The sequence below is a fragment of the Parus major genome, chromosome 14, assembly GCF_001522545.3.
Source record: "Parus major isolate Abel chromosome 14, Parus_major1.1, whole genome shotgun sequence".
In the NCBI taxonomy this organism is placed as follows: domain Eukaryota; kingdom Metazoa; phylum Chordata; class Aves; order Passeriformes; family Paridae; genus Parus; species Parus major.
Window position 1 is genome coordinate 8,759,891 of NC_031783.1, and position 26,444 is coordinate 8,786,334.

Consider the following 26,444-nt stretch of genomic DNA (forward strand, 5'->3'; position numbering starts at 1 on the left):
ATACTATCAGACAAACATACCAGACAAAAATAACTCAATTAATAGAAATTCTACAGTCAAGAAATAAGAATATAAAGACAATTAACAACCTGGGCATATCTCAGCAAAGGAAAAATAACAGTCATAGAATTGATTTCATTTAATGAGCAGCTTGTGGCTGAACAATGTTACCTGCACACAAATCAGCCAGGGCTCCAGCCAGCACTTTGTATGAACTGGTCTTCCCACTCATAGGATCTCCCACAATCATGAAACCATGGCGCACCAGCATCATTTCGTACACCTGCCAGTGAAGGAGAGCCACTCCTTAACATAGCACAAAAGCAAATGTTACATGTTATGTGAATGAAAATAGCAGTCACTCTCCTGCATTCAGATGTGACACAACCAAATCTCTGCACTCTGCTGGCTACACACATTAGCTCCTTCACAGACTTCACAGACAAAATCACTATGACCAAAGCAGGCTTTCATTCCATGATTTTTACTCATTAAAATCATGCCATTTTTAATAGGCCATTAATTGGTAAGGAAACTACTAGCTATTCATCATAACACAGACAGTAAATGAAGAGTGTTTCTGCTCTTGTGCTTTTCTTCCCCAGAAGTATGTGAAAATAAACCTGAATAATTTTTCCAATGAACCATGGCACTGGTTGAAGATTCAGTTTTTCAATATTTTCAGTTAGTGCCTTGATAAATAGGTCATAGTCTGGTGTAGGAAGAACCACTCCAGGAAACAGGTCAGATATGATACCCTGTTAAGGAAAGACAGAATAGAACACTATTTAAACACAGGCTACAAAAAGAGAAAATTCCCAAGTAAAACAATATTCACACAGATAACAGGAACTTAAAACCAAATGTCCTCAGCTGGACAAAATTAACTTTTAGGCAAACCATAGCCATGAAAGTATTCTATATACATGAAATAGAAACCTGTGCCTGCAGTTCTCATAAACACACTGCTATTTTAAAAAGAAGCTTAACCTTTGCAAATTTGCCCCCATCAGGATTACACAAAATGATGTGAAAGTAGTTGAAAGAATTTCAGTGATTAAATAGAAGGGTATGTGTTCCAAAATTTCAGAACAGTGACTCTGGCTGTGCTTGTATTCTAGCTTTTAGTCTTCAATATTGATTGCTTTGTAGCTTAACATGGTCTTTATTTTCTATTAAAGCAGCATGCAAACAGAAACTTTGCCATTTTTATTCTGAACTCAAATTTCTAATTGACCTTAACTTAATTATCCACCTCTCTTTTGGAGCACAAAGCCAGAATACAAACTTCAAAGAATGATTTCCACTAATGAAACAGCAGAAGACGATTTTTAACAAGATATCATCTAAAACGTTTTGTAGAATGACTTTAAAGCACCACTGAAAGTTTGCTTTTCAAAATAATCCTAACAGAGCCAAAGAGTTGCTCCAAATCCATGGACTGAAATAACTGTACACTGTGGCATCATCTAGATCAAACTGTTCTAAATTAAGATAATGACCTGTTTCTCTGAGTTCTTACAATGGATCTCATCATCAGAAAACCTCAAACACACTGGTCTGATACCTTACCTGAAACAGTGGCACATCCTGGGACAAGAACTTGGCCAAATTAACATCCAGCAAAGCCCGAAGCAACAACACACTTTCATTTTCAGTTGGGTACTTCAGTTTTAGGTTCCCTGCTGCTGTCAGGACAGATTTCACCGCACGCATTCCGTAATCATAGTGGTGCTGAGATGACAACTGCTCTGAGCACAAACGGTAAGTGGCAACAATTTTCTGGGCAAGACTGTGGATAGTAAAATATTATGTAGAGTGAAAATATCTCAGCATGCAAAGAAAATAATTTACTTTCCTGTATATACAAAGTATCTGCAGTGATTCTAAGACACAGCAGCTGACAAGATGGCCCAAGACACCTGGGAAGCAAAACTGTAGATTATGCCATACTAGAGAATGTGTGCATCATCTAGGAATTTTGTTTGATATTTTGGTACATTTTCTAAATGATTCTGTGTAGAAGTGCACATCTGGCAACATGGGGTGGTAAGTGAGGATTGATAAGAAAGCAAGAAAAAGTACTTTCTAGAGAAACAAAACACAGACAGCTGTCCATATATGCCTCACACACATATATATGCTTTATAGAGGAATGATGTATATCACACTCGACAAAGGTAAAAAATTCAGCATGTCTTACCTCTTAGAGTCCAGAAATCCCATTGAATAAAGTGAAATTTCCCCAATCAAGGCATAATCTGGGACCATCATAGCAACTGTTCTGAACAGTGCCTGTAAGGAAAAAAGTAGGATGCCAGCTTTTGACTATGGAATATTGTAATAAATTGTGCCTATTTTGTAAGAGTAGCACCTCTCCATAAATTTACAAATGCAAAGAATTCATGAACCATCTGAAATCTATGAGACTTCTTTAGAATTCTATTCTATTCTGATCTTATCAAGAGGTTCAAGAGGTCTGTGCTAAGCACTGCAGTAACTAATGCTTAGAAAGAGTCAATTCTAAAGAACTATGAATAGAGGAAAAGGGAAGTGACATTCATCTCACTTTCATAACAGACAAACTAGCACATGGCGTGGCTAATGTCTTGTAAAGGATCATTCAAAGAATTGTGGCAATGTTAGAAAAAGAACCAGGACCATATCAGTCTTCTGTAACTTCTGCTGAAGTTACAGAAGTGTCTCAAAATTATAATAAATTTACATTGGGATTTGGATCACCAAGCCATTGTAAACCCAGAGAATTTTCAATTAGACAGAGCACAGTTAATGCTGTAAACTGCTATCAATATGATTAGACTGAGACCTTTCTTCTGTGCATTTTGTATAACCTTAACTATTTACTAAAGCTTCACGAAAAGCACAGCAGGATACACTTGAATAGATTATCAGTTGTGCTGGTTTTGGCTGGGGTAGACTTAAATTGTTTCACAGGAGCTGGCCTGAGCTGTGTTTTGGATTTGTGCTGGAAGTGTTGATAATTCAGGGATGTTTTAGTTATTGCTGAGCAGGGCTCACACAGAGTCAAGGACTTTTCTGCTCCTCACCCCACACACCGGCCAGGAGAACGGGTGCACAAGGAGCTGGGAGGGGACACAGCCAGGACAGCTGACCCAGGGATATTCCAGAGAATATGGGGTCATGCTCAGCAGAAGTAGCAAGAGAGGGAATGTTCACTGTGATTGCGTTTTTCTCCCTAAAGCAACCATTACACATCAGTTTATTATTTCACTGATGACTTTTTTATTACTATAGACTAGAACCTGCAAATTCAGGTTAATTTTTCCAAGAAAGCAGGATTTCAGACTTACCTTCAGATTATCAGGCAACTCTGCCCTTCCAGCATAGCCAGGATTCATTGTAATAAATACAGCACATGTGGGATTAAGAGAGATCTCTGTCCCTTCAAAGATGAATGTTTTGAGTTTGCGAATTATAGCTTGCTGGATGCTGAGTATTTGCTGGGCAACCACAGATAATACCTCAACCTAATACAGACAGAACAGATTGGAAAACATAAGACACTTGGAGAACAAATTTAAAATGGTTTTGTTTACATGTTTTGATGGCTGTATCTGTGTTCCTCTAGGGAAAAATCACCCTGAGCCTATGCATTAGCTGCCTATTGGAGAGATCCCCTGAAAGTCAGTGCCACTATTCTCTACTCAGCCAACAGAGACTGATCAACACAGGCTTCTAAAAGCCTCCTCAGGGAAATACCGTGTGTCTGAACGTAGATATCCAAGTTAGTTGGACAGGAACTCCCTCTGGAGGCCTCTAAAAGCACTTTCCCTTCAACTCAGACACAGAAAGAGTTTAGGCTCTCCAGAAAAACTGATTCACTCCATGGCCAAAACTGAGGGTAAACAATAGGTATGGCTGCTGATTGTTTTAAAGTATAAACAGAATATTGGAAAAGAAATGCTAATGTTTGAATTCACAAGAAAATAAGCTACAGCAGAAAAATGGAAAAATTAAGGAGTTAAAGAAACTAATACATACAAAATAGAATTTCATAAAATTTCCACATTTACTAGTATGTACTGAAATAAAATTTTATCAAAGTAACAATAAAACTTATCCAAAGTCATTAGTGACCAAATTAAACAAAACCAAAAAGACCAGAGTAAGATCAAGGGGAGAATTAGATGTGTCTGTTTACACAGCTTGATAATCAGGTCACTCAGTTAGTGACACTCAGCTCTAGTCATTACACAAATCCTTCCACTGGCATTTGTCTGTCCTGTGCTGAACACAGACACATACAACTCCACAGCTGTAGCTCAATTTCTCAAGGAGAATACAAGAATATTTCTTTCCCAACAAATGAGTGACACAAGAAAAAGTTGTAAAGGAACATTTTTTTTTCAGCTAAATTGACCCAGAACACAACATTTCCTCAACATAGCACAGGTAGGCATGTACTTCTAGAGAAGGTAGCTGAGTGCCTATGTCTGTGTCACTATCAAAACAAAGAGGTCTCACCACTAGTAAAAGCAGAAAATTGGCAATAATGCTGTCGTGTCTAAATCTAAAACTTCTTGTGTCTTAAATTAAAGCTTTCTCATTTTATTTGTCTGAGTTAAAACATTACCTCAATTCTATTGAACTCGTCAAAGCAGGCCCACGCCCCAGCTTGTGCCAGCCCCTTAAAGAACTTGCCCATTGCCTTGTAATCGAGTCCATCAGAGCAATTAAAGACAACACACTACAACAAAAACACAGAGAACATGTCTCAGTATTACCATAAAGTCCACTATAAAATTATTAGCATCTAAAATGGGAAGGGATTACTATTGCTAATTTTGGATTAGAAAACCAGTCCTAAATGTGAGCTCGTTACCAACTATTCCTGTGAATAAAGAACAGAATCATTAGGCTGGGAAAGACCTTTGAGGAACTGTAAATGAATAGCTACAAAACAAGCAGCACTTGCTTAAGAATTGCATTTTAAGAAATATCTACATATCCAAACATAAACAGTGAAAAGTCAAAAAAAAGGGGGGGGTTGGTACCTGTTTAGCTATTGCTTTTGCTAGATCTTTAGTTGTTTCTGTTTTGCCAGTTCCAGCAGGCCCTTCTGGAGCACCTCCAAGATTTAATTTCAAGGCACCCATTAATGTCCTACATTATCAAGAACACAGGCATTAGAAATAACAATCTTTAACGTCAGATTGTTTCTGAATGTATTGATAAGCATTTTCCTATACAGGCTCTCCTGAAAACAATTTACTACTGCAATCTACTGATTTTGCAGCTTGCCCTAAAAACACAGTATTGTCTCACAAGTGATTCCTAACTGTGGAAGGTCACATTTGGTCACTTGGCCTAAAAGGAATATCAAGGCTTTTATTACATGCATCCACCTTGTATACCCTCAATCACACAAGAAAATGAACAGTGCCATGAGCAAGATGGTAGAGTCTGCAAAAGCACACATTTCCCTCAAGTGGCACTTGAAATGGCAAGAGCTTGAAGCTGGCTTTGTAAATTCAGCCAATCTTTAGAAATTGATGAGAAAGCATAAAGGTTGTTACAAAAACCTGGGAATCACATTGATTTTCAAGTGAACATCTTACTAAAATGAGATCCCTGTTAACACTGGAGTGATCTGATTATTTTACAAAATCCTCATTGAAAGGCTTTCACTCCTGTCTTGAGGGCTCGCCAGAACTGAAATACCAAATGCCTTTGAATATTTCAGCCTTGAGGACTGAAGTATTTCTATTACAACCTCTTGCAAGCAAGAGGAACAGGAAGCTAACTGTATCTGTCTAGGGCTCTATAATTACCTCATTTATCTTACAGGCAGGCATACCCAAACTGTGTGTCATACTTAAGATAAATTAATTGACCAGTGCTACTGTAGAATTCTTTGCAGTACCATTTGCTGCCATCTCCTTTCAGAAACACCTTCTTGGATACAGTAGAAGCTATTACCCTCCTGGTGTAGAAGCCTATATATTGTAAATATTTTTACCATATTTGCAAAAAAATCTACAGGAAAATGTTAGCTGCTGAGGTTCCTGCTATTATTAACTAGAACAAATGAAAGTAAGTACAGATCAATCCACAAAAAGAAAACATTATTCACAGACAATATGTCTTTACCTATAACATCGATCTGTCAGTGGGGTTATAACCAGACGTTGCGAATTGCCCAGATACTCATAACCATATTTCATTTCTGTTGTGATCATTCTCACTATCACATCATTCTCTGCCCAGTAGTATCTCAGCTGAGAAATCCACTGGAAGTCATTCAGATCTGTGACTTTGTCTTCAACCAATTTTGAGACCACATCACGAGCTGCAGAGTAAGACACAGATTGTTTAAAAAAATCTACTCTTCTACTGAGGTAGTTTACTTAAAACCACTTTAAAGTAAAATTTACTTGGAGCTATGTAAAAGCAATTCAATGTTTAGAGGCTGGTTTTCATGTTAGAGAGGAGTTTGCAATTGTTTTGCATAGGGAATCAGCTGAATTGTAACTAGATTACAGTTTCTGTTCTAAATAGATGGGAGACCCTTGTGCAGAACTGAGCAATCCTCATTTGCCCAAAGAACTGAGCAATAACTCTGTAAAGGTTGATTCAAGTTAGAGAAAACATTTTAGGTGCCTCTCTCCAATAGTACACGCAGCTAATGACAGCAGCACTGCCCCAGATGGCACAGGGGCAGCAGGAGCTGCACAGTACCGTGCACATCGATGACAATGAGAGCTCCGAGGGTCAGCCGGGCTCCACTGGACAGCTTTCCTCTCACTAACTCAACTATGTCCTTGATCTGTAGGTTGCTCTTCTCCAAGAAATCCTGTCACAGAAACAAACACAAGGATTAGTGTGATGCTGTAGCCAGCAGTTCCCAGGTAACAGGTGACAGTACAAGGGCACATGGCCTTAAGCTGCACCAGGGAAGTTTACATTGAATATTAGGAAGAATTTCTGCATAGAAAGAGTGATTAGACATTGGAAGGGGCTTTCCAGGGAGGTGGGGGAGTCACTGTCCCTGGAGGTGTTTGAGGAGACTGGATATGGCACTCAGTGCCAGGGTCTTGTTGACAAGGTGGTGTTGGGTCTTGGGTTGGACTCAAAGGTCTTTTCCAACCTCATTGATTCTGTGATTACTGCACTGTACAGAAAGATTTATGCCTGCACTTTTCTCTGAGGCTTTCCATGTAGAGACAGGAATTAGAAATAAAAAAATACATAGTGTTTAGCAATGGTCTGCCACTTTTAGTTTGGTACTTTACACCAGTATCACTCATAAATGAAGTAATAAAATTTCCTTCAGTAGGATTTCTCCTGATACACACCAAAGTAAATGGAAACAAACCTCTGCTGAGACCCAATGCAAAAGGGAAAACAAACTAAAGCACTGCATGAGTAAATTGCAATATGTTCTTGATCGAGGATCTTCTTTGTGAAGGAGCTTTTTATTAATTAATCAGAGGTCAGTGCCTAGAAATAGAAAGTTAGAAGAAAATCTTACTTGTAAAGCTTTTTTCCTTATAGCCTCAGATACTTCTTCTGTCCAGTAAATGGATGAAACACAAATAACTGCCTGTCCAGGCCACTGAAGTACCCATTCTTTTCGAGGAACCTTAAACCAAAAGATCAATTTCAAACACAAGTCATATAAACACATTAGATTGTGGTGCTGATAACAATTACTTTCTTCAACTGTCTTTCGTCTCATGCTGCAAATAAATGAGAATCACCATCTAAAGCTTTAATACTTTTTCTTCATGAAACTTCAGAATTAAAACTTTAGATTAGTACTATTGAACAAGAAAATCTGGATTCCACTTAGCTTCAAACATGTTTTCCTTGTTAAGAATTTGAGCAACATATTAATGTGTATTTGTTTGTGAAATCTAACTTATAACATAGTTCAGGAATAATTACCTGGCTATATCCTTTTATGCCACCTTGAAGAACTTGTTTTACACTGGCCAACATCATTTCTTCTACTTGCAGAAGCCATTTTTCTACCATGCCCTTCAAGAAAGGAAAACAGTTAAGAGTCAGTGCACATTTCTTGATTGTATTCTTCTTCAATAACAAATTATTTGAAATGTGTTAGACTTAAATATGCTTTCTTTGGATCTAGGTGTTGTATATAAAAGGAATAACAGTAGAAATTACCCAAAATCTGACTGGTAATACTGTATTCTACGCTGTCTGAAGGCAGGTATATTAAACTCACTCTAAGGACAGCCCAGCTAAAGAAATAGCTGGATATATTTCATATAAGTATAAACAAAAAACACAGATTGCATGGTCAGCTAAGCCTGCTCATTTTAACTCAGGGCATGCTTTGTTTCTGCAGAATAGAAATAGAATATCTAACTCACAACATGCCCCACCTTTCAGAGGAATTTACTGCAAAATTGCTATGTCTTACTCCTTTTTGTAGGAAATCCTTTTTATTCTAGAATACCAGTCTGCACTCTCACTTCCTAAACTCCTTTCATGATGTGATCCTAAATGGTTTAAACCTAATTCCCTCAAAAACATGCACTTTATGCAATGTGTTATATATTAATCTAATTTAATATAGTAAAATATTAAAAAATTACATTTGCTTTCATTGGGTAGATTTTATCTATGAAAGGAACTATTTCTTTCTCTGAACTGATCATGCCTATGATCTCCAGATCTTCCGTGAACTCCAGTTTAGCAATTCCTTCAAAACACTTCTTTAAATGTGGTTGTACTCGAAGTGGATCCTTTGTTTCAGACAGTATTTCAAGCAGCTCATCATTAGACAGGAAAAAGAATCTGCCAGGAAAATACAATTACTTTTCAATCATGAAAATTGCCATTAAAAATCTACTCATACAATTGTTTGTTTTATTTCTTAAGATACTAGTGTATCAGAGAGGAAATTATCATCTCAAATCCCTTTCCTTAAGCAATTTTTAACATTATAAAACCCATCACATCTCTTTTTTTCAGAATTTCAATGTGACCACCTTTTTATACAAAGGAAGAGTAAGGGTTCTCAGATTCAGGCAGGAAAGACCAGATGGCTCCAGCCAGCCATTAAATACTCTGTGAAAACCCTGAATCCTGCTCCTCATGATCATGTAAAACTTCCACAGATCACACACCTCTGACGAGGGTGGGGCAGGGACATAATTGCATGTCAGCCGTGGGAAGGTAGAAAGCTCCTTGAAAAATACCCTGCAAGTAATAATGCCTTTCCCAATCAAAGTTTACATTGTGACAGACAGATTGTGCCTCCCCATCCCCACCTGTTCTGGCATTTCACAACTGAGGAAAACAAGTTATGTCTGGAGATGAGAACAGCTTTTCATTTTTTGCTGCATGTGACTGTGTCCCACATATGTTTAGAAAATGAGATTTTTAAGTTCAGTAGAAATGGTCTGCAAGAGCTTATGGCTTCTTGTTTCTAACTTAGGCCTGTTTAATTAATTTACCTTGGGAAAAATAATCTTTTCGACTCCAAGTAAGTATTCAGCCCCTTTTGAATGTCCTCTAAGAGAGCATTTGCTTCCTGAAGTCTGTCTAACATCTTGGGTTGTTCAGTTGCTACAAGTACCTTTGTGTCTTTCACCTTTGTAAAAACAAACAGAGCAGAAACTGCTAAAAATTGCAGTAAATTTTACATTAAAGTTGTTAGCATCAATCACATATATCGCAGGAGACTAAAAAGCTGTAATTCTTTTCTGTAGTGTGCTTTTATGGTATTAAATATGTTTGCATTACTTGATAGCTTTGCTCTTCAGACTGTCAATTGTACCAACTTGAACTTTATAGACATTAATGAAGGAAATACCAACAAGTAAGATCTTTGGCACTTGCTCCTATTTCTTGACTATGCTACATTGTTTTCCACTCACAAATAAGTTCTATCAGAAACACAGCAATTATTATTAAACATGACAATTATTCCCTGTTATTTCTTTCTAATAATACTCCTCTTCAGAGGGTTCTATTTCAGTACAGGCCTCATCATTCACAGACAGTTGGACAGGTCTCAACTCCTATTTAGTTACATTGATTATTTCAACATCTTCATCACACAACCACACACTCACAGCATTTTTGACAAACATCTCAGTTCACACCACCACTGTCTGGCCTCTTACTCAACTTCCTACTTACAGGGAATTGAACAGGTTACCAAATTGCACTTCCTATCCCCATTATCATAATGTGACACACTACCATTGACAGTCCATATCCACTAGATTTTTGAATAGCTATGCCGTCACATTTTAGAGAACAATCACATGAATAAAAAATCCACTTAGTTGCTCCAAAAGTGTGTACACCCTCTAACTCTCACTGTATCCAGATAAGGCTTTGTACCTTGTCAGTGAAGTCGTAAGCAGATCCTGAAAGCACAAATCATTCATCTTTCTACCTAATTCTGACCATTTAGCTATAAGAAAGCTAGAACATTTAGAATTCATGTTCCTTAAGCTATAATTCACTTTTCAACACCCAGCCTTGACAGAAATCTCAATACAATAATGATGCAATCTACTATTGTACTGCAAGACTAGAATTTGTTGGGCTTTAGTAAAGGATTTTCCACTTCATAGATACAAACACCCAACTGCAGAAAAGAACAGTGTATGTGCATGATATTAATATTCATGTTACCAGATGTGCATAAAAATGCACAATTTATGAAATGTTAGTACTTACCACTTCTGTCATAATGTTTTTCCAGTATGAATCCACAATCTTAAACTTTCTGCCCTCTTCAGGCATTTGAGCTATAATATCTTCCGAACTAAAAATTGGTTCCAAATACAACCATGTTGCCTGACATTTTAACCAGCTATCTATAATATCTTGCATTAAACACAGCTTATCTCTCCAAGCCTGCAATAAAAACATTTAGTAGTTAACTAAAATAAGCAGTTAAGCAAAAAAATAAAAAAAATATGAATATGTGCTCTTAGTTAACCATTCTCTAGTATCTTATCATGTCATAACACCTTGAAGCACTTGGGGAAAGCATATTATGTGACATGCCATGATCTGGCTTTTCCTTACCACACATTCAGCTTCTATTGGTTTGATGAAGGGAGAGCCACACACTGTCTGAGTCTTAACAATGTGATCATCCAGCAATAGCTGGATGTCATCCACTGCTGACAGGATGCTGGTGTCCTATAAACACATGACACTTTGGTAAGTCGAACGGCAGTTACTTTATTTCACCACTCATTCAGCTTCCTGTATCCCCCTTCTCTATGATGTGAAGATACCAAATGGAATCTCCTCTGTAAACTTCTGTTTCAGGTCCAGAGACCGATTGTTTTGTGAGGGGGAGCTGGTGCCTTCTGACTCAATCTTTTGCACTGTGATTTTTGTTCCTTCTGGGCAAGTTAAAATTTCGCTACTGCCCAGCTTTCCATACAATCCTGGGGAAGTCCTCAGGTTTACAGATTTGTTAGGATGAGTATGTGAGATCACAAGCTGTCCAGATACTAAAGTCCAAATAAAAAGAGTTATAATAATGGAGACATTTGCCCAGCTGTGGGCTAAGATACAACTTTCAATTGCACCACAATGAATCAGCAGCAATATCCCTCTAATATTTCTCAACTGGTATTCAGAACCAAAGTAATTATTTTCAGATATATATATTGATTTGGTGTTTACTTACAGTATCCCTGTATTTCGCCAAACCAAAGTGCACATTGACCCACTCCAATTTCATTTTCTCTATTGATTTCTCTAAGGAATACTCCTTACTTGCAGCTGCTCCAACAGGTTCTATTCTAAATTGAAATTAAATATATCTTTGAAATGATTTTGTAACATAACTGAAGAGAAAAAAAAAAGCAGTTGTAGGTAGAGTTGCATATCAGACTATCTTGCATAATAATTTGTTCATAATATCACAGATTCTTTCTTCAAGAAATATTTCTCCACTTTCAGCCTCACCAAGTTAGAGATATTGATATTAATTGGAAGACAAATACAAACAGAAAATTCTAATGAGCAAATTAAGTGATTTAGGAATATAAGTGGATTTTTATACCTCTGTGCTACAAGAACAACTCAGAGTTCACACCTTGATAAATATAGCTGATTTTACAGCATGTTCTAACAGCACACAAAACCCCAAAAGAACTAAAATTTGGTATCTGAGCTATGAAATACAATGTCCAAAAAATGAGACTAGATTAAATTTCTTACTGTTCAATAAATTTGGAGAGTCCACAGTCCAATATGTATTTAAGGTTAGTGCTTTCATCCGGTTTGATCTCACATCCTACAATTTTACTAATCTGAAAATAAAGTAAGAAATAAATCTATTATCAAGATGCATTTTTGTAAAATACTTTCAAATAGCAAGCAACAAACTCTAATGAAGTATTAGTGCAACACCCTAATTTGCTCTTCTGCCATTAATTATTAATTTAAAAATGCCTGAAGCACTCATTTCAAAACTGGATCTATCATGTCACAGGATAAAAGATCTTGGACTGTCAGTTTCTGTGGCAGAATATTTGCACAGTTAAAGCAAAGTTTAAAGTACCTGCTCCCAGTGTCTCTCCTTCATTCCACGATTGCAGGCAACTGACAGGACAGGAAGATGCTGTTTAAATTTATCAAGCTTGAATTTCATGGATTCTGCCATGCGCCTGGGCACCGGCACGTCTGGGAAGCTCTTACTGAGCTTGTACATGGTCCTCCACATATTTCCAACCTCTTCATTAATTTCATCAGAATTCAACTGCTGAAGAGGTCCTGAATAAAAGCATAAAAAAAAACAAAAGCATGCACATCAGCACAAGGAGATTCTAAGAGTGGTTCAATTACAGCTATTTTTAATCACTGTCTTCTAACTGGAAATCAACTGTTTTACAAAAAACTATCTTAATGCAAAATCCAAGTCAGTAATTCTATTTCACAATTCTTAACAGCACTTATTCCTTAAAATTATTTTCTCACAACCCTCTCAGCTTCTCCTTAACTAACTGCAAATAACATGTTTCATCAAATGAACATCAAAGCCTCACCATTCATCCATTCCTCAGATTTGGTATGGAAAGTATATGCTGTTACCCAAAGCTGCTCAAAGGGTTCTTTGGTTGCAATTATAGATTGCAAGAGAGGAAACTGAGTCTTCTCCTGCCCAAGCAAATCTTCTTCATAATTAATGCCCTTCAAGGGAAAAAGAAAAGTATATTATTCCCATCAAAAATTCCTGTTGTTGTTTAGACTTTTAAACAGACAATATTCAACACAATTATTTTACATATCTTAAAGCCAGACAGATCTGTTGATACAGGCTTGTGGATTTTAGGTGCATAATATAATGCTGTTCTTGAAAATTCCCCTGGTTCTTTCATGGAATCATAGAGGTGTTTTCCAACATAAACCATTCCAAGATCAAGTTCAATGATGAACCCAGCATTTGTGGGTATTTTTTACTACTCAAATAAATTTAAAAATACAAATCCATTTTAGAATAAGATAATGTACCATGGAATTCAGTGAAAAAAAAGCCTCACAAACTGTGAAATCTGAATGTAAGCTCCTCAGTTAGAGAGGCTTGTAGGAATTTTTTTTTAATTTGTGATTAGTTTGTTGTTTTTTTTCTTTTAGAGAATTATCTGGGAGCACCCATCAAAACCCAAGGTGTTAATTGCTGTGTTTATTCATGGTAACACATTGTCTCTGTAAAAAAGATTTTACACTAAAAATCAATGTGCAAAGGTTTACATTTTTAAAAAGTACTGTCTTCTTAATTTTACAGGTAGGGAGGTGAAGCATAGAGAAATGCTGTCTGAAATGCAGACACTGAATTCAGATTGAGTCCTGAGTCTGTGGTTTTATAATACCAGCTGGCCTTTCATAAAACTTGTAGTCATTCAATATGAGCTGCCAGCAGAAAAAATATAAAGATCCAAATTCCAAGGTAATATTTAAATTCATGTATTCACTGAGCTAATTGTCATGCCTTTTAAATTGTGTGGATACACCTCTCATTGTGATCATGTATTAAGAAACTTAATCAGTTGTTCTGATCTACCTATAGCAGCATATAAGTGCTGTTAACTTACACTAATTAAATATACTAGATGCCTTTAAATCAGATTGATAGTGTTGATGTGTAGGGCTACCAATTAATTTAAATTCTAAACTCAGTTAATTGGTTCCATATTTTCTTTTGAGTGGGACTTAATTAAAATCTTGACCCTTATGTCTCCATATATGGAGAAATCTTATTGTCTCACCGTGATTTAAAAGATTAATTAAGTCTCACAATGCCTGTGAGATCTCATTACCCAGCAGAGTCACAGCTAAGACAAACTGTTCAATTTAGGATGATACAGTAAATTGGATTGGGAGCCCTGAATAGAATCTAGAAATCTTGGACTTCAGTTTGTTTCTTAGCATTTGAAATTCATGTTATGTGTTAAAATGTATATTTAATGCCAATCAGCATTAAATGGAAATTATACAAACAGTTGAAAAACATTTGGGTTTAATTAGAGAATAAGCAGGACTGAAAACACAGCTCCAGTGCACAAACCATGATTCAGGGAAAATGCCAGCTCCCTAATATTCTGCCTCTGCCAAATCTGCCAGAAGAATTGTTTTCTGTGTATAACATCTTGATACTACTGACTCCTTGGAAACATCAGTATTTCAGTTTTAAAAACTCCCTGAATATTTTTTTTTCTTCACAAAATTTGCTCTTCAACTCAGTAGTTGGGACAAATCAGCATACAGGCACAAGAAGATATTTGCCACATCTTTGTGAATTTGGAAATTTTAAAGCCAGCTTAACAATATATGGCCAGAACCCTGAAAAAAAAATCGGAGCAGGAACCAAACTTTTTCTCATCCAGCACATTGCAACCCATTCCATATTCAATTAATATATACTAACCTCAAATTCTATTAGTGCATTCTCTATATTTTTATTCAACACTTGAAAATTTTCAACATTCTTCTTCAATTCTTCTGCAGTCACGATATCCCCCCGCTTTTTGTAGCTTTCTACTTCTTTATGATAACCTTCAAGAGTTTCCTTAAACTTAGAACACCTGAGGTAAAGATAGCTAAGGTAATATGATGTTGTGTTTAATTCCTTTTCAGGTTTCAATTATTTCATTAATTACAACAGGCACTGTCACATGAAATCTGATCTCAGGATTAGTGTAAACACAGATGCCAGTGAAAGCTCGCTAATCAATACTATATCAATACTATTATATCAATACTCATATCAATACTATGCAGTTCACAGGATTAGAATTCAAGGCTCATTTTCAAACCTCACAATTGATTTATTTTACTTACATTTGCTACCTCTACTACTTGGAGAAAATAAAGGAAGAGTGAAAACAATGCAACAAAACTGTGTACTGCTGTACTAAATAATATAACAAAATAAAATTATGATTATTGTGGACCAATCCTCCATTGCTCCTTTCAGATATATTTAAGTATACCGATACTCAAATCCATCCTCATCAATAGTATTTTTTTAAATCTCCATAATGCTACAAGCTAGGTTTATTCCTTACTTTCTCAGGTTCCTTCTAAGTTTTCCTTCTTTGATATTATCTCCCTTCTACACATACTGAGATGTTTCTTTTCTTTAAAAATACCCAGTGAAAAAAAATTATTTGACACCATACCTTTCCATCAATGCCCTCTCCACCTGAATCCTCATGTTAGTCAACACATCTTTACTGCTATTAAATATTTTCTTAATCTCATCAGGCCAATGGAAAACTGTGCTATTCAGGTTTATGTCATCATCTAAAATAAAAAAAATATAGTCACCTTTAAGAAAATACCTTTTAGTCAATGATTTAATAGAATGGTTATTATATAATGCAATTGCTACTGACAAGCAAAATAGTTGAACTTTGTTTAGGAATAAGCAAAGAAACTGGTGGCTGGATTATCTTTACTGCAAAAAAACTCTTCCCTAAAACAAGTCTGATTAACAGCAAAACTGTAAAATCAAGTTAAGAATGTGAAATTCTCTAAATAAGATGTTAGCTACACAGAGACAGTTAGTAAGAACAGTTATTCCAGAATATCAATTCCTTTCAACTACACACAGAGAGACCACTCCTAACTAAATGAGAATCATACCTAAAAAAAGATGGATAAAAGTTTAAAACATTTCTAGTCCTCAATATGTAAGTGCTGAATTATTCACAAAAGCTAGAGCATCACAACTACAAGATGAGGATACATCTCCAACTTCATATTTGTCTGTTTGTTCAGTGCACTCAGGTCAGTATAACTAATGTAGGACACACACTTATAAACACAGCTATAGAGGAAATGTAATTATGAAATACTGCAATTGCAAACACTCCAGTCCAAAAAGTAACAGAAAATTGTCCTGGCTTCCACAGGCATATTAATTTTTATTGTAAATGAAGTCTAATAAACATGACATAGACTTGTTATTTCTATCACTGTCTGATCCAAGAGTGCATTCAGCTTAAGCAAACAGTAGCATCCTCATACTAAAATAGGTTTGCATTCCTTTAACTGCCCTTCCTTTTTAGGTGCAGCAAATAACAGACTGCATCTGTGAATTACATTTTTGCTTTGAATAAAAATGAAAACTAAAAGTAACTTCCACAGATGTATCTTCAGTCTTAGAGAACATCCTTTATATTTACTGAGGACAGCAAACCCTGGCAGCAGAACAACTGAAGGCCTGTTCTGATCTAATCCTCAGCTGCAGAGATGCAAGTTCTCACACTTTCTACATACTGTCATAGAGCCTTTGGCACATAGTTTTTTGGATGGCTTTTATGTGGAGAATTTGTATTTAATAACATGGAGGTATAACATCCTTTGATCAGATTACATAACATTCACCTGATAATACCTAAAACACGTTAAAAAGCCCTGTCTATGCTGTGTGCTATTCCTCTGCCATTCCTTGCTGCACTGGTACATTTTGGCCTCTATTGAATCATTTTTATTTCCTTTCTGGCCCTTTTGGAACTTTCCATTAGCACCCTAGAATATGCAACATTTAGGCATGCAGAGTCCATTATCTATATATAAATATTCTCATAGGGAAATTTTATATTCTGTAGTTAGACATACCAGAGAGATCAGCATAGTCCATGAGGATTTGTAGTCTATTGGCTGCTTTGGCAAGGTCCTTTTGCAGTTTAACAACAGTAACTTCACTGGATTTCTTCAAGAATGCATCATATTCCACTAACTGTTCAGTATTCTGAGGCACCTCACTCATTCTCTTTGCAATAAAGTTAAACTCCTCACAAATTCTTCAACAAAAAGATAATAGACATGTCACTGGGATTGTAAATGAAGAAAGATCTGGTAAAATGATTTTGTCCTTGAAACAAAAACATTAAATTTCTTCATAAATGGATTTATTTTTTTTTCTCTGTGAGTTCTAGCCAAAGCTCCCTGTTCAGCCAGGCTGCCCATCTTGCATTTGTCTGGTCAGCACTGAAATACCCATCAGATGAATAAAGGTATCTCATCCACATACATACAGTATCAATCCAAGCAGTCAGCAAGAATCATCCATGCAAACAGCAGGTACCTTTGATTTAACCGTCTGTTTTCCATCACTTCATATTCAATCAATGTGTCTTTGAGATTTTGAGTCCGACTGCAGAGTTCCTCATGCAGTTGTAAAGCATCCAGACAGAACATGGCCAGAGGAATGGTGACATCCATAGAAGCAATCTCTCTTTTCAAGTCTGTGAAGCTGTCAATCTTCTAAAAACAGCATATAATACATCTGTTATTTTTCCTAAAAGTCTATAGCTGAAAAATCTGACAGAACTAATAGTTTCCATCCAAAAAACTTGATCATTTATTCCAAACAGAAGAAAGAAAATTAATTTTTATCTTTCCTGAGACCTGCTTTGATCCACAGATTCCAAAAAGCTGAAAGCTTTGCACAGCAATTTGCCATGGTAGGGAAGACTCCAAGCTGTCTAAGGAAGCATTTAGCCATATGCTGACCCAGGATGCAAAGAGAAGAGTAGACAGGGCTGACTGAGGACAAGATAGTCAAAAGACAAGCAAGCTGCAGACTGACCAAATACTCTAGGCAGCCCTTCTGCTAAGAAAGAACAACTCACAGAAGAAAGTCATAAAGAAACCTCCTCCTACATTTGCACAGCAGCCCTACAGTAAGGGGATATGTACATTGAGTATTCCCTAGTATTCCCAAAGGTAAAAAAAAGTTATTTGTTTTTAGGCATAAATTAGGAAGTCATGTGTGATGTTTTAGCAGCTGTATGGACATGCTGCAGTTGTCAGGAACACATTACCTCAGTTAAAGCATCTAAAGAAGGACCTTTATCCAAAAATTTTGCCACATCTTGCCGTGAATTGTTGTTCAAAAGATTGCTGTATTTCACATACACATTTAAATACCTTAAACACAGAAGATCACAAAAACAAACATAAGTTTCTCATGCAAATTTTCTCTATAGAAAGAAACAAATGCACTCAAACTGTCTATTAAGTCAAATGGAGTGTTATGAAACTGAGGGTTTGGAAGGGCAATGGAGTTACCAGCCAAAACTTACTTCTTTGGACCAAGTATGTTGCTTTCAAAGATCTTTTCAAGTTTGTTTATATACTCTAAAAACAATGACTCATGTGGTTTGACTGTATTAAGAGTGAGATCACCTCTTCGTAATTCCGGAAATAGAAGTTTCTCTACCTAAAGGAAATTATTACAAATACTGTAACAACACAGAATAGTGGGAAAAAAAAAAAGGTATTCTATTACCCATTCACCTACCATGCTTAAAAAAAATTATTATTTGGTAAAAACATTGCAATGCATAAAGGCTCTGATCCATAATTAACACTTGGTTACTCACATAGTTTGCTTGTGAAAACTATATGAAAATCAAGCAAGTGCCTCAATATAACTTGAATCTGAAAAATATCTTCTATAATCAAAAATTTTGCACAGTTCATGGTTCACAATCCTCGTTTTATCTTCTATTTGTCAGTCTTGAGCCTCATTCATAACTTTTTACCTTATAGAGAGCTTTTATTAATATTGTATTTAGTATGTGGCTATAACTTATCCAGTACCTTTGGGAGTTCCTCGGCACTCTGCAGGATCTTCCTGAAGGAATGACTGATTAAATCCCAACATGCTCCCAAAGGTGGCTCAAAGACAATATCAGGCTCTTTCACACGGAGTTTGACAATGAGTATCTGAGATAGGAAGAACTGAATTCCTTGATACGGTTCTTTAAAATCATTTCCATTCTTACAGGAAAGAAGGAAAAAATTATAGAACAAGGAAGTGAGCTATAGGAATAAGAATTTTTAAACTGCTCAAACTCCCCAAATATCCTTACTACACAACACCAATGCAATCATCTTCCCTGATATTTATACAGAACCTGATGTTTCAAACAAGATCTTATGGTGCTGACTACTTAATGAATCTATAAAAGCTAGAATTAAGAAACTGGGTTTAAACCTAATTGCCTTTTCTCTTAAGTAACAGAAACAAAGCACTAATTATCATAGAAACAAAATTTCTAAAAGAAAAGTAATCTATAATATATATCAGAAATAAATTCCAGAATCTAGTTTTAATTGCCTTTAATTGTGTGGTCAGTAAGAACTGCACTACCCCCAAATTGCCTTTACAATAATGGAGTCCTAATCCATGGCTAGATTTGTAATGTAAATGTTATAATAAGTAAAAAAAGAACAAAACAAGCAATAAACCAAAACAAATAAAAAAGCCCACCCAACCAATCTACAAGACAATACTGAAAAAAAACATTAATTTAAAACCCAACCATCAGCCATAAAATCATCATCCAGATGCAAAGCTTAGTGGCAAGGCTTAGTGCAAGGTCTGATAGTAAATTGCATCAAGTAATTGATTCAATTGATCCTCTGCAATGCATTATTTAACCCACCACATTTATTCATTTTGTCTTATGATGGTAGGTCCTGGGATCCTAAATTCAAAAAACTCATTTCATCAAAGAAGCAACTTTATGGTATCTAAAACAGTGGTAAAATCTCCCACGATAAAATGGTTATTGTTATAATTCTGTGCATTACTTGAAATAATACAGGGCACTCATTGGGTATAGACAGGGACACCACATACATAAACCACCTCTCCAAAAGATTACACATGACTGTGCACACTTTTGTCTTCAAAGAAGATTATTTCTGTGCTTTCAGAGAAATACAGTAACTGGTTAAGACCAAGAAAAATTAAATTAAAAATAAACTAAACTAAACTACAATAAATGCACACTCACTCAAGACTTAGCTGAAATATGCTATGAACTGTTACTTGTTACCCCAGACCTGCCAAGTGATCATTCAAGTCAGAGGTTTTTGACCATGCAAAAAATCCACTGAGTATACATAAATCTTTGAAGGATACAGCTATTTTTTATGGAGGCAAGAATCATTTGGGCCATTTTAGCCTTCAAAGAGCATTCAGTTTTATGGCTATATGAATTATCTCCATGTAAGTCAGAAAACTGTACATATACCTGACAGCACATACCTTGTGGATCATAAAAAATGCAAGAAGATCTTCTAAGGAGTTAATAACCATCTCACGTAACTGTAATGACATTAGAGCTGCCACGGAATTAAAATAGCTTTCAACTTTCTCAGAGGAATCAGAGTCCCTTTCAGGAGCAAAATGAAGCCACATATTTCTCTGATCAATGAAAACAGATGCACAAGCTGGGATCCATCTACAATGAAATAATATGGATACAAAGTTTTTAAAGGCTTGTTAGTCTTACTTTGCTCCTTGCAATGAAGTCTCAACTCAGAAATAACCCAAGAAAGAGTAAAATCCAAAGGGCTAGAAGAGAATTGATACATATATCTTCCAGGACTTAGAGGAAACCTTTGTTTTAAAGCTAAGAATGCTTGTTAAAATGGACCACTATGATTAGTTTAAATTAATAGTAGTAGACAAAGCAATAGTAAATTATATTGTTTTATTGATTATGGAACAATATTCAATTATTAGCATTAAATGAGAGACAAGTTTGGAAGAATCTCAGGCAGCAGATTGCAAACAGTTTCTATCATGTGCCTCATATATTCTTTCCTAAATTGACTGATTTCCATAATAAAATAAAAAATTCCATCAGCATTTTTACAGATAAAGACTCCACTCCTCTCATGGTTAGAAACCTTCTGAATTCCAGCCTCCATTTATTCATAGTTTATTACCATTTATTCTTGTACAAGCACTCTTGCACTTCCTTAGGCTCTGACAGTATCCTGATGTTTATTCCTCTGAGGGCTATTCACCTCTTTTTTTGGCAGCCTTGTGGCTGGGACTGGTGTCATCTCAGTCTAAGATCTAAAAACAGGTCTTTGTAAGTCAGACCCTGAGATACTCTATTTATCTACAGCTACCACAGCTGGCACTGACTTGTTCTGAAGGATATCTCGAGCCTCCAAACAGTGCCTTTGAATGATGTCCTCAAACTCAGCAGGCAGCAGTGGCAGATGCCCACCAAGCACCTCTGCGGTGCGAACAAACCGGAGATGGCTGAACCTGGGGAAGGGAAAGACAGAGGAGATCCCTTATGGAATACAGCTTAAAAAAAAAATCCATGAAATATAGTCAGGAAGGCCTCAAGTATATTCTAAACACTTAAATATATATATATATTCTAAACACTAAAAATATAATTTCATTTATAAATATCACTCCATCGCTAAGCTGTCCAGAAAGTGCATTTCTGATTGGGTTTTTCTGTCTACAAAGATAAAGGGTTTCACAATGTTTAGTTGTACTTGCTGTATTTAAAACTCTTAATTCTTTGCTAAAATTGCCTTGTTCTTTTCCTAGATTCATTAGTGTATCCAGTCATTAAGGAAAATATAGACTGACACCTACTGCTTCTATTCCATATTAATAAGTAGCTATCCTGACTACTCTCTGGGGGGAAAAAAAGAAATTTCAGCAGCATAGCATATATCACATACAACTTAAATTCCTGCAAACGCTTCTTAGATGCAAAAACAGCTCTCAGAATTACTAATTACCATGTTTAACCTCCTAAGATTACACGTCTCAATTTTCAAATGTCCCCAGGGCAAATTTCAACTACAAACATTTGAAAGTCATTCAGTTTTAAGTGTTAATTTTGTTCATTTCAGCAACCAGGATGAGAATTCCAAATCACCATTTACTGGAGCACTGAATCTTAATTTAGGCATAGCACCTTTTAACAAAGGGGATGATCTTTCCACAGCATGTAACACATGTTTTTCATGTAACACATGTTCATTCTGTGATTGCAGGAAACAATCATTTTATGCTGAAATTCTTAGAGGCTCAGAAAAAATAATTATTTAGAAAACAGACATGTTTTGCCACTTTCTAGTATCTCCCCCAGGATCTCTGTAGCATATGTAGAGAAGTCAGAAGATGCACTCTCTAACCAAATCCTTAAATAAAAGCATGCTAAATTTTATTAATATCCTATGACCAAGCCATCTTACTGAGAAAGCCAGAGCTCTTGCAAAGTGGGCATCAATGAATTCACTATGAACAGATTGTTTTCATTCCAACTTTTTGTTTCTTTATAAGAGCTGTGCCATGGGACTGGTGCACAGACAACTCTCCGGGGAAAGGGGCGTGGGGTGCTTCCAATAGACAGTCTCTTCCTCTCAGCTGGATCCAACAAGACATAATCAACTACAATAAATTATATAAATCATGGTTAGACTGCATGGATAGCCAAAACCTACATTCAAAACCACTTCATAATTCAGGAAGCAGTAGGATTCTGAATTCTGCACATTTAAAACTAATATGTTTTTAGCTTAAAATACAACACAATAACAAAATTACAAATTTGATTCTAAAATTATTTAAGGGGAAAAAAAAAAGAGAGAAAATTGGTCCTGACTCTAAAAATGGGAGGCAGAAGAAACAATTTTTCATTCCATCTCTCCACCTGATGGGATGTAAAGTTTCATAGATATTTGTTGAAATATTTCAATGCTATATAGCATGATCACAGGTTATTTTCTCTCAGAGATCTACTGTAGCTCAACTGACCCCAAAGGAATTCTACACAGATGCTAAGGAGATTTGCTTCCAAACTGCAGTAAATGTCCACATAGTTGGAACTGCTCAGAGATTTTGAGTCTTACCAATGGATTTCATGAGGCCGACACAATAGTCTGTCTTAATCTCCTCTCTTAAACGTGCCAGGAATTTCTCCAGCTCTAGGCTAGGAAGAATGTCAGTTGGAATATGTTTTAAAATTTTATTCACCACTTCTTTATCCTGAGGTGTCAGCATGTCTTCTCGCACTCCATTATATATGTAGTGATAGTACCGCTAAAAAATGTTTAAAAAATTACACTTATTGTATGAATTTTGTGACAGATGATTTATTACTACTAAGTATTTTTAGCTTTTCTATCACATGAGCCTTTTCTGTAATTGAAAGGTGTTTGAATATAATGGATTTTGGGTATCTATCTATGTTCCTTCTGAAGCACTGACGTCTTTACAAGACTTCCACCCATGTTGATGCAAGCACATAGACCACTAGAACTCAGTTCAGCATATTAAATTATAGATCAAAAAAGTATTAGAGAACAACATGAGACATTAAGAATTTGGGAAGATACTTAACTTGCAAATCCTTTACAACAAAAATCAGAGTAGCTACAAACAAATGAAAAAGGAGCTGACAATTATTTGACAGCAGTTTGCTATATTGAGTATTTACATCTCCTAATCCTCATGTACTGCCTGCTTTTCTCAACTATCTTTTAGTAAACAGTTTCCAGATATCTTGCAGATGATTAATGCTGCTACTTTCACCTTAAAAAGAAATTATATAAATACCTCTAGATCATCACTTGAAGGTGGCTTCTCTCGCTTACTTATCTCCTTCTCATGTAAATCCATGAGAGCAAATTGTTCTTCTGGGGTCAGTGGCTGATTGTCTGTATAATTTATGACATGCAGTTCTGGTGTATGAGCAGGTACACTCAGTGAAATGCGATTCAAACTCTTTAACAAATTACTTTTGTAAAAAAATAAAAGAATACAAGTTTAGCAAATCAAGAAGCAGTAATGTTTGAGGACAGATGACAAGGATTATATAAACCACTTGTGCTACACTGAGGACAAGTATGATTTATGGAAACTCTCATTAAAATTGCAAAATACGATATACTACTTTTAACATAAAGGATGCAATCATGCAAACCTTACAGCTGCCTGGGGTCACTCAGACAGTATTTTATGAGCAGCTCTATCAGAGTCAGACCTACTAGGACAGTTATTTAAGTTGCCCAAGGTCTCCATGTATTTTCATGTGATTATCTTACTAAAATCTTGTGACACAAAAGCCAGTTCTGGATGCACATATTTGTAAGGTCTTAGCATTTCATGCTTGGATGCTTAACACAGAATTCAGTAAAAAAAAAAATATTAAATCATAACTCAAACCAGACTTACTGTAATAATATAACATTACACTACATTACCTGTCAGAACTCCATCGCCGCTTTTTCCTTGCAGCTTTAAACACCAGTTAAGAAAAATCACATACATATGTTTTTCAAATAAGATATTATTTCATATTGGTGAAAAACAGAGCTAAGATAATTAATCACATAATGAAATAAGAAAAAAATACAATGACACAGAGAAGCACTGCATGTGATTATTTGGGGGGATGAACCTAACTAGTAAATCTGAAACTGGCCTTTCATTTATTGAAGTTATGCAAGCATTGGCAAATTTGTCTATACTGATTCTGAAGTGATAAGCCTCTGTTTTTTAGGGATACATGATGTTTTCCAGGGATGATGCTTTAGCAGATAAATAATTAAAGATAACAGTGCATAGAACAAGCAAACTTATATACATATTCAAATATGGATACACAGTGAAGACTGTGATATCTCTATCATTGAAAAGGACTTCAATTTTTTAATATTTTTCAATTTTAAATCCCGTGCAGTAAGAGTGTAGTTATTAGCTATGGAGTCACTGGGGTTTCGGTAGTGATGCTGTTCTTTGAATGGAGCTGCCAAAGTCCATGATGATTCCTGCATCAAAGGAGGATAACGGGTTTTCTGAAGGAGAAGCTGCAATTGGAAAAACAAAAGAAAAAGTTTTACAGAGCACAGTAATTTAAAAAGCTTTCTTAGAGCTAGAACAGGATTAAACATCCATTAGTATGAAAAGCAAATACATAGGTCAGACATACATTTGATCACTGATCTATTTTTAGATCACTATGCTCTCCACATGCATAAGGATAATTTTACAGAACACTTCAGTTGTACTCAGGCATTTTTTTTTGCATAATCAAGGAATTCTTTTTATAAATAAGACAGTACATTATCTAGTTCTTTCTACTCCCCCACATCTCTATCTTACTTCTTTTCTTCTCCTTATATTTGCTTAGATTTAGAAAATTCCTTTTCCTCGGGCCTTCATTAATGACTGTCTACTTTTAACACTCAGTCTTTGTAATAGTTGAAGAATAGTACAGGTTAACCAATTCAGCTCTTTTCTCTCACATCAGTAAGCATTTGCAATAGATTTCTTCTGTCTGTTCATTTCATGTTTTCTCAGGTGACTTGGTATCTATTGATGGACTTTTCATCAGTCCTGATGTCTAAACTTTACTGAGGTAGCTCACAGGCACGTGAGATGCATGTCTCAAAAACACCCTCAGAGATACAAGTACATGAGACACAATCATGATTATTCTTGGAATCATTGGATCATTAAGGCTGGAAAAGACCTCCAAGGCCATCAAGTTCAACCTTTGACCCAGTACCACCCCACTAAACCCCATTGCAAAGGATGGGAATTTGCCAGCACATGGAATGTGTGCACACCCTGACAGCAGGGAGACAGCACATACCTCATACAAGTCTGAAGGTGCATCTGAAGCAGGAGCAGCAGCAGGTGCACGTGCAGGTGTACGTAGGAATTTACGTTTCGGTGACTGTTTTGGACGACTCATATTGCACATGGAATTGTTTTATGACTAGACAGAAATGAAAAGCAACTTCAAAGATATTTATGAAATACTCTGTTTCAAAAAAGATTCATGAAGAAGGAACAGAGTCCTTTCAGTTTTAATCGAAAATTACATATTGAAACTTTTCAAATTTTAAGGAAAGAGCAATTCTTTGTAGTGGGTTCCTCAGCAAAACATGTTTTTTGCAGTCATTTTATAAAACTTCTAAACATCAGTAAATGCCAGTTAAAAAAATAATTATTTTTATATTCCCAAAGACTACTTAAAATTAGTTAAATATTTTAAGTTATACTAAAAATTCCACATGGAGTTTGTAATGGTATAAACTCTGGATATTACAGTATTAAATCCTACCATATTGCAAAATTGACAGTGAAACAGTCCAAGTTG

General features: G+C 35.9%; 1 protein-coding gene across 1 annotated transcript in view; it reads right to left on the reverse strand.

Annotated features, from left to right (window-relative positions):
- The window catches only part of DNAH3 (dynein axonemal heavy chain 3), a 55,048-nt gene that overhangs the window by 23,889 nt on the left and 4,715 nt on the right, over nucleotides 1–26,444 (reverse strand). Inside the window, exons 3-36 of the mRNA XM_015642652.2 lie at nucleotides 25,935–26,060; nucleotides 24,942–25,146; nucleotides 24,541–24,574; nucleotides 23,894–24,074; nucleotides 23,188–23,377; nucleotides 22,531–22,726; nucleotides 21,452–21,577; nucleotides 20,561–20,756; nucleotides 19,105–19,284; nucleotides 18,585–18,721; nucleotides 18,324–18,429; nucleotides 17,585–17,763; nucleotides 17,116–17,300; nucleotides 15,672–15,795; nucleotides 14,918–15,074; nucleotides 13,038–13,182; nucleotides 12,554–12,765; nucleotides 12,211–12,302; nucleotides 11,675–11,789; nucleotides 11,059–11,175; nucleotides 10,705–10,884; nucleotides 9,468–9,604; nucleotides 8,604–8,805; nucleotides 7,930–8,022; nucleotides 7,514–7,624; nucleotides 6,721–6,835; nucleotides 6,133–6,331; nucleotides 5,037–5,145; nucleotides 4,616–4,729; nucleotides 3,333–3,509; nucleotides 2,204–2,295; nucleotides 1,573–1,792; nucleotides 624–758; nucleotides 172–283 (exon numbers count right to left, since the gene is read on the reverse strand). Coding sequence (XP_015498138.1) covers nucleotides 172–283; nucleotides 624–758; nucleotides 1,573–1,792; nucleotides 2,204–2,295; nucleotides 3,333–3,509; nucleotides 4,616–4,729; nucleotides 5,037–5,145; nucleotides 6,133–6,331; nucleotides 6,721–6,835; nucleotides 7,514–7,624; nucleotides 7,930–8,022; nucleotides 8,604–8,805; nucleotides 9,468–9,604; nucleotides 10,705–10,884; nucleotides 11,059–11,175; nucleotides 11,675–11,789; nucleotides 12,211–12,302; nucleotides 12,554–12,765; nucleotides 13,038–13,182; nucleotides 14,918–15,074; nucleotides 15,672–15,795; nucleotides 17,116–17,300; nucleotides 17,585–17,763; nucleotides 18,324–18,429; nucleotides 18,585–18,721; nucleotides 19,105–19,284; nucleotides 20,561–20,756; nucleotides 21,452–21,577; nucleotides 22,531–22,726; nucleotides 23,188–23,377; nucleotides 23,894–24,074; nucleotides 24,541–24,574; nucleotides 24,942–25,146; nucleotides 25,935–26,045 — 4,984 coding nt within the window. The 5' untranslated portion in view covers nucleotides 26,046–26,060. The remainder of the gene's footprint in view (nucleotides 1–171; nucleotides 284–623; nucleotides 759–1,572; nucleotides 1,793–2,203; nucleotides 2,296–3,332; nucleotides 3,510–4,615; nucleotides 4,730–5,036; nucleotides 5,146–6,132; nucleotides 6,332–6,720; nucleotides 6,836–7,513; nucleotides 7,625–7,929; nucleotides 8,023–8,603; nucleotides 8,806–9,467; nucleotides 9,605–10,704; nucleotides 10,885–11,058; nucleotides 11,176–11,674; nucleotides 11,790–12,210; nucleotides 12,303–12,553; nucleotides 12,766–13,037; nucleotides 13,183–14,917; nucleotides 15,075–15,671; nucleotides 15,796–17,115; nucleotides 17,301–17,584; nucleotides 17,764–18,323; nucleotides 18,430–18,584; nucleotides 18,722–19,104; nucleotides 19,285–20,560; nucleotides 20,757–21,451; nucleotides 21,578–22,530; nucleotides 22,727–23,187; nucleotides 23,378–23,893; nucleotides 24,075–24,540; nucleotides 24,575–24,941; nucleotides 25,147–25,934; nucleotides 26,061–26,444) is intronic.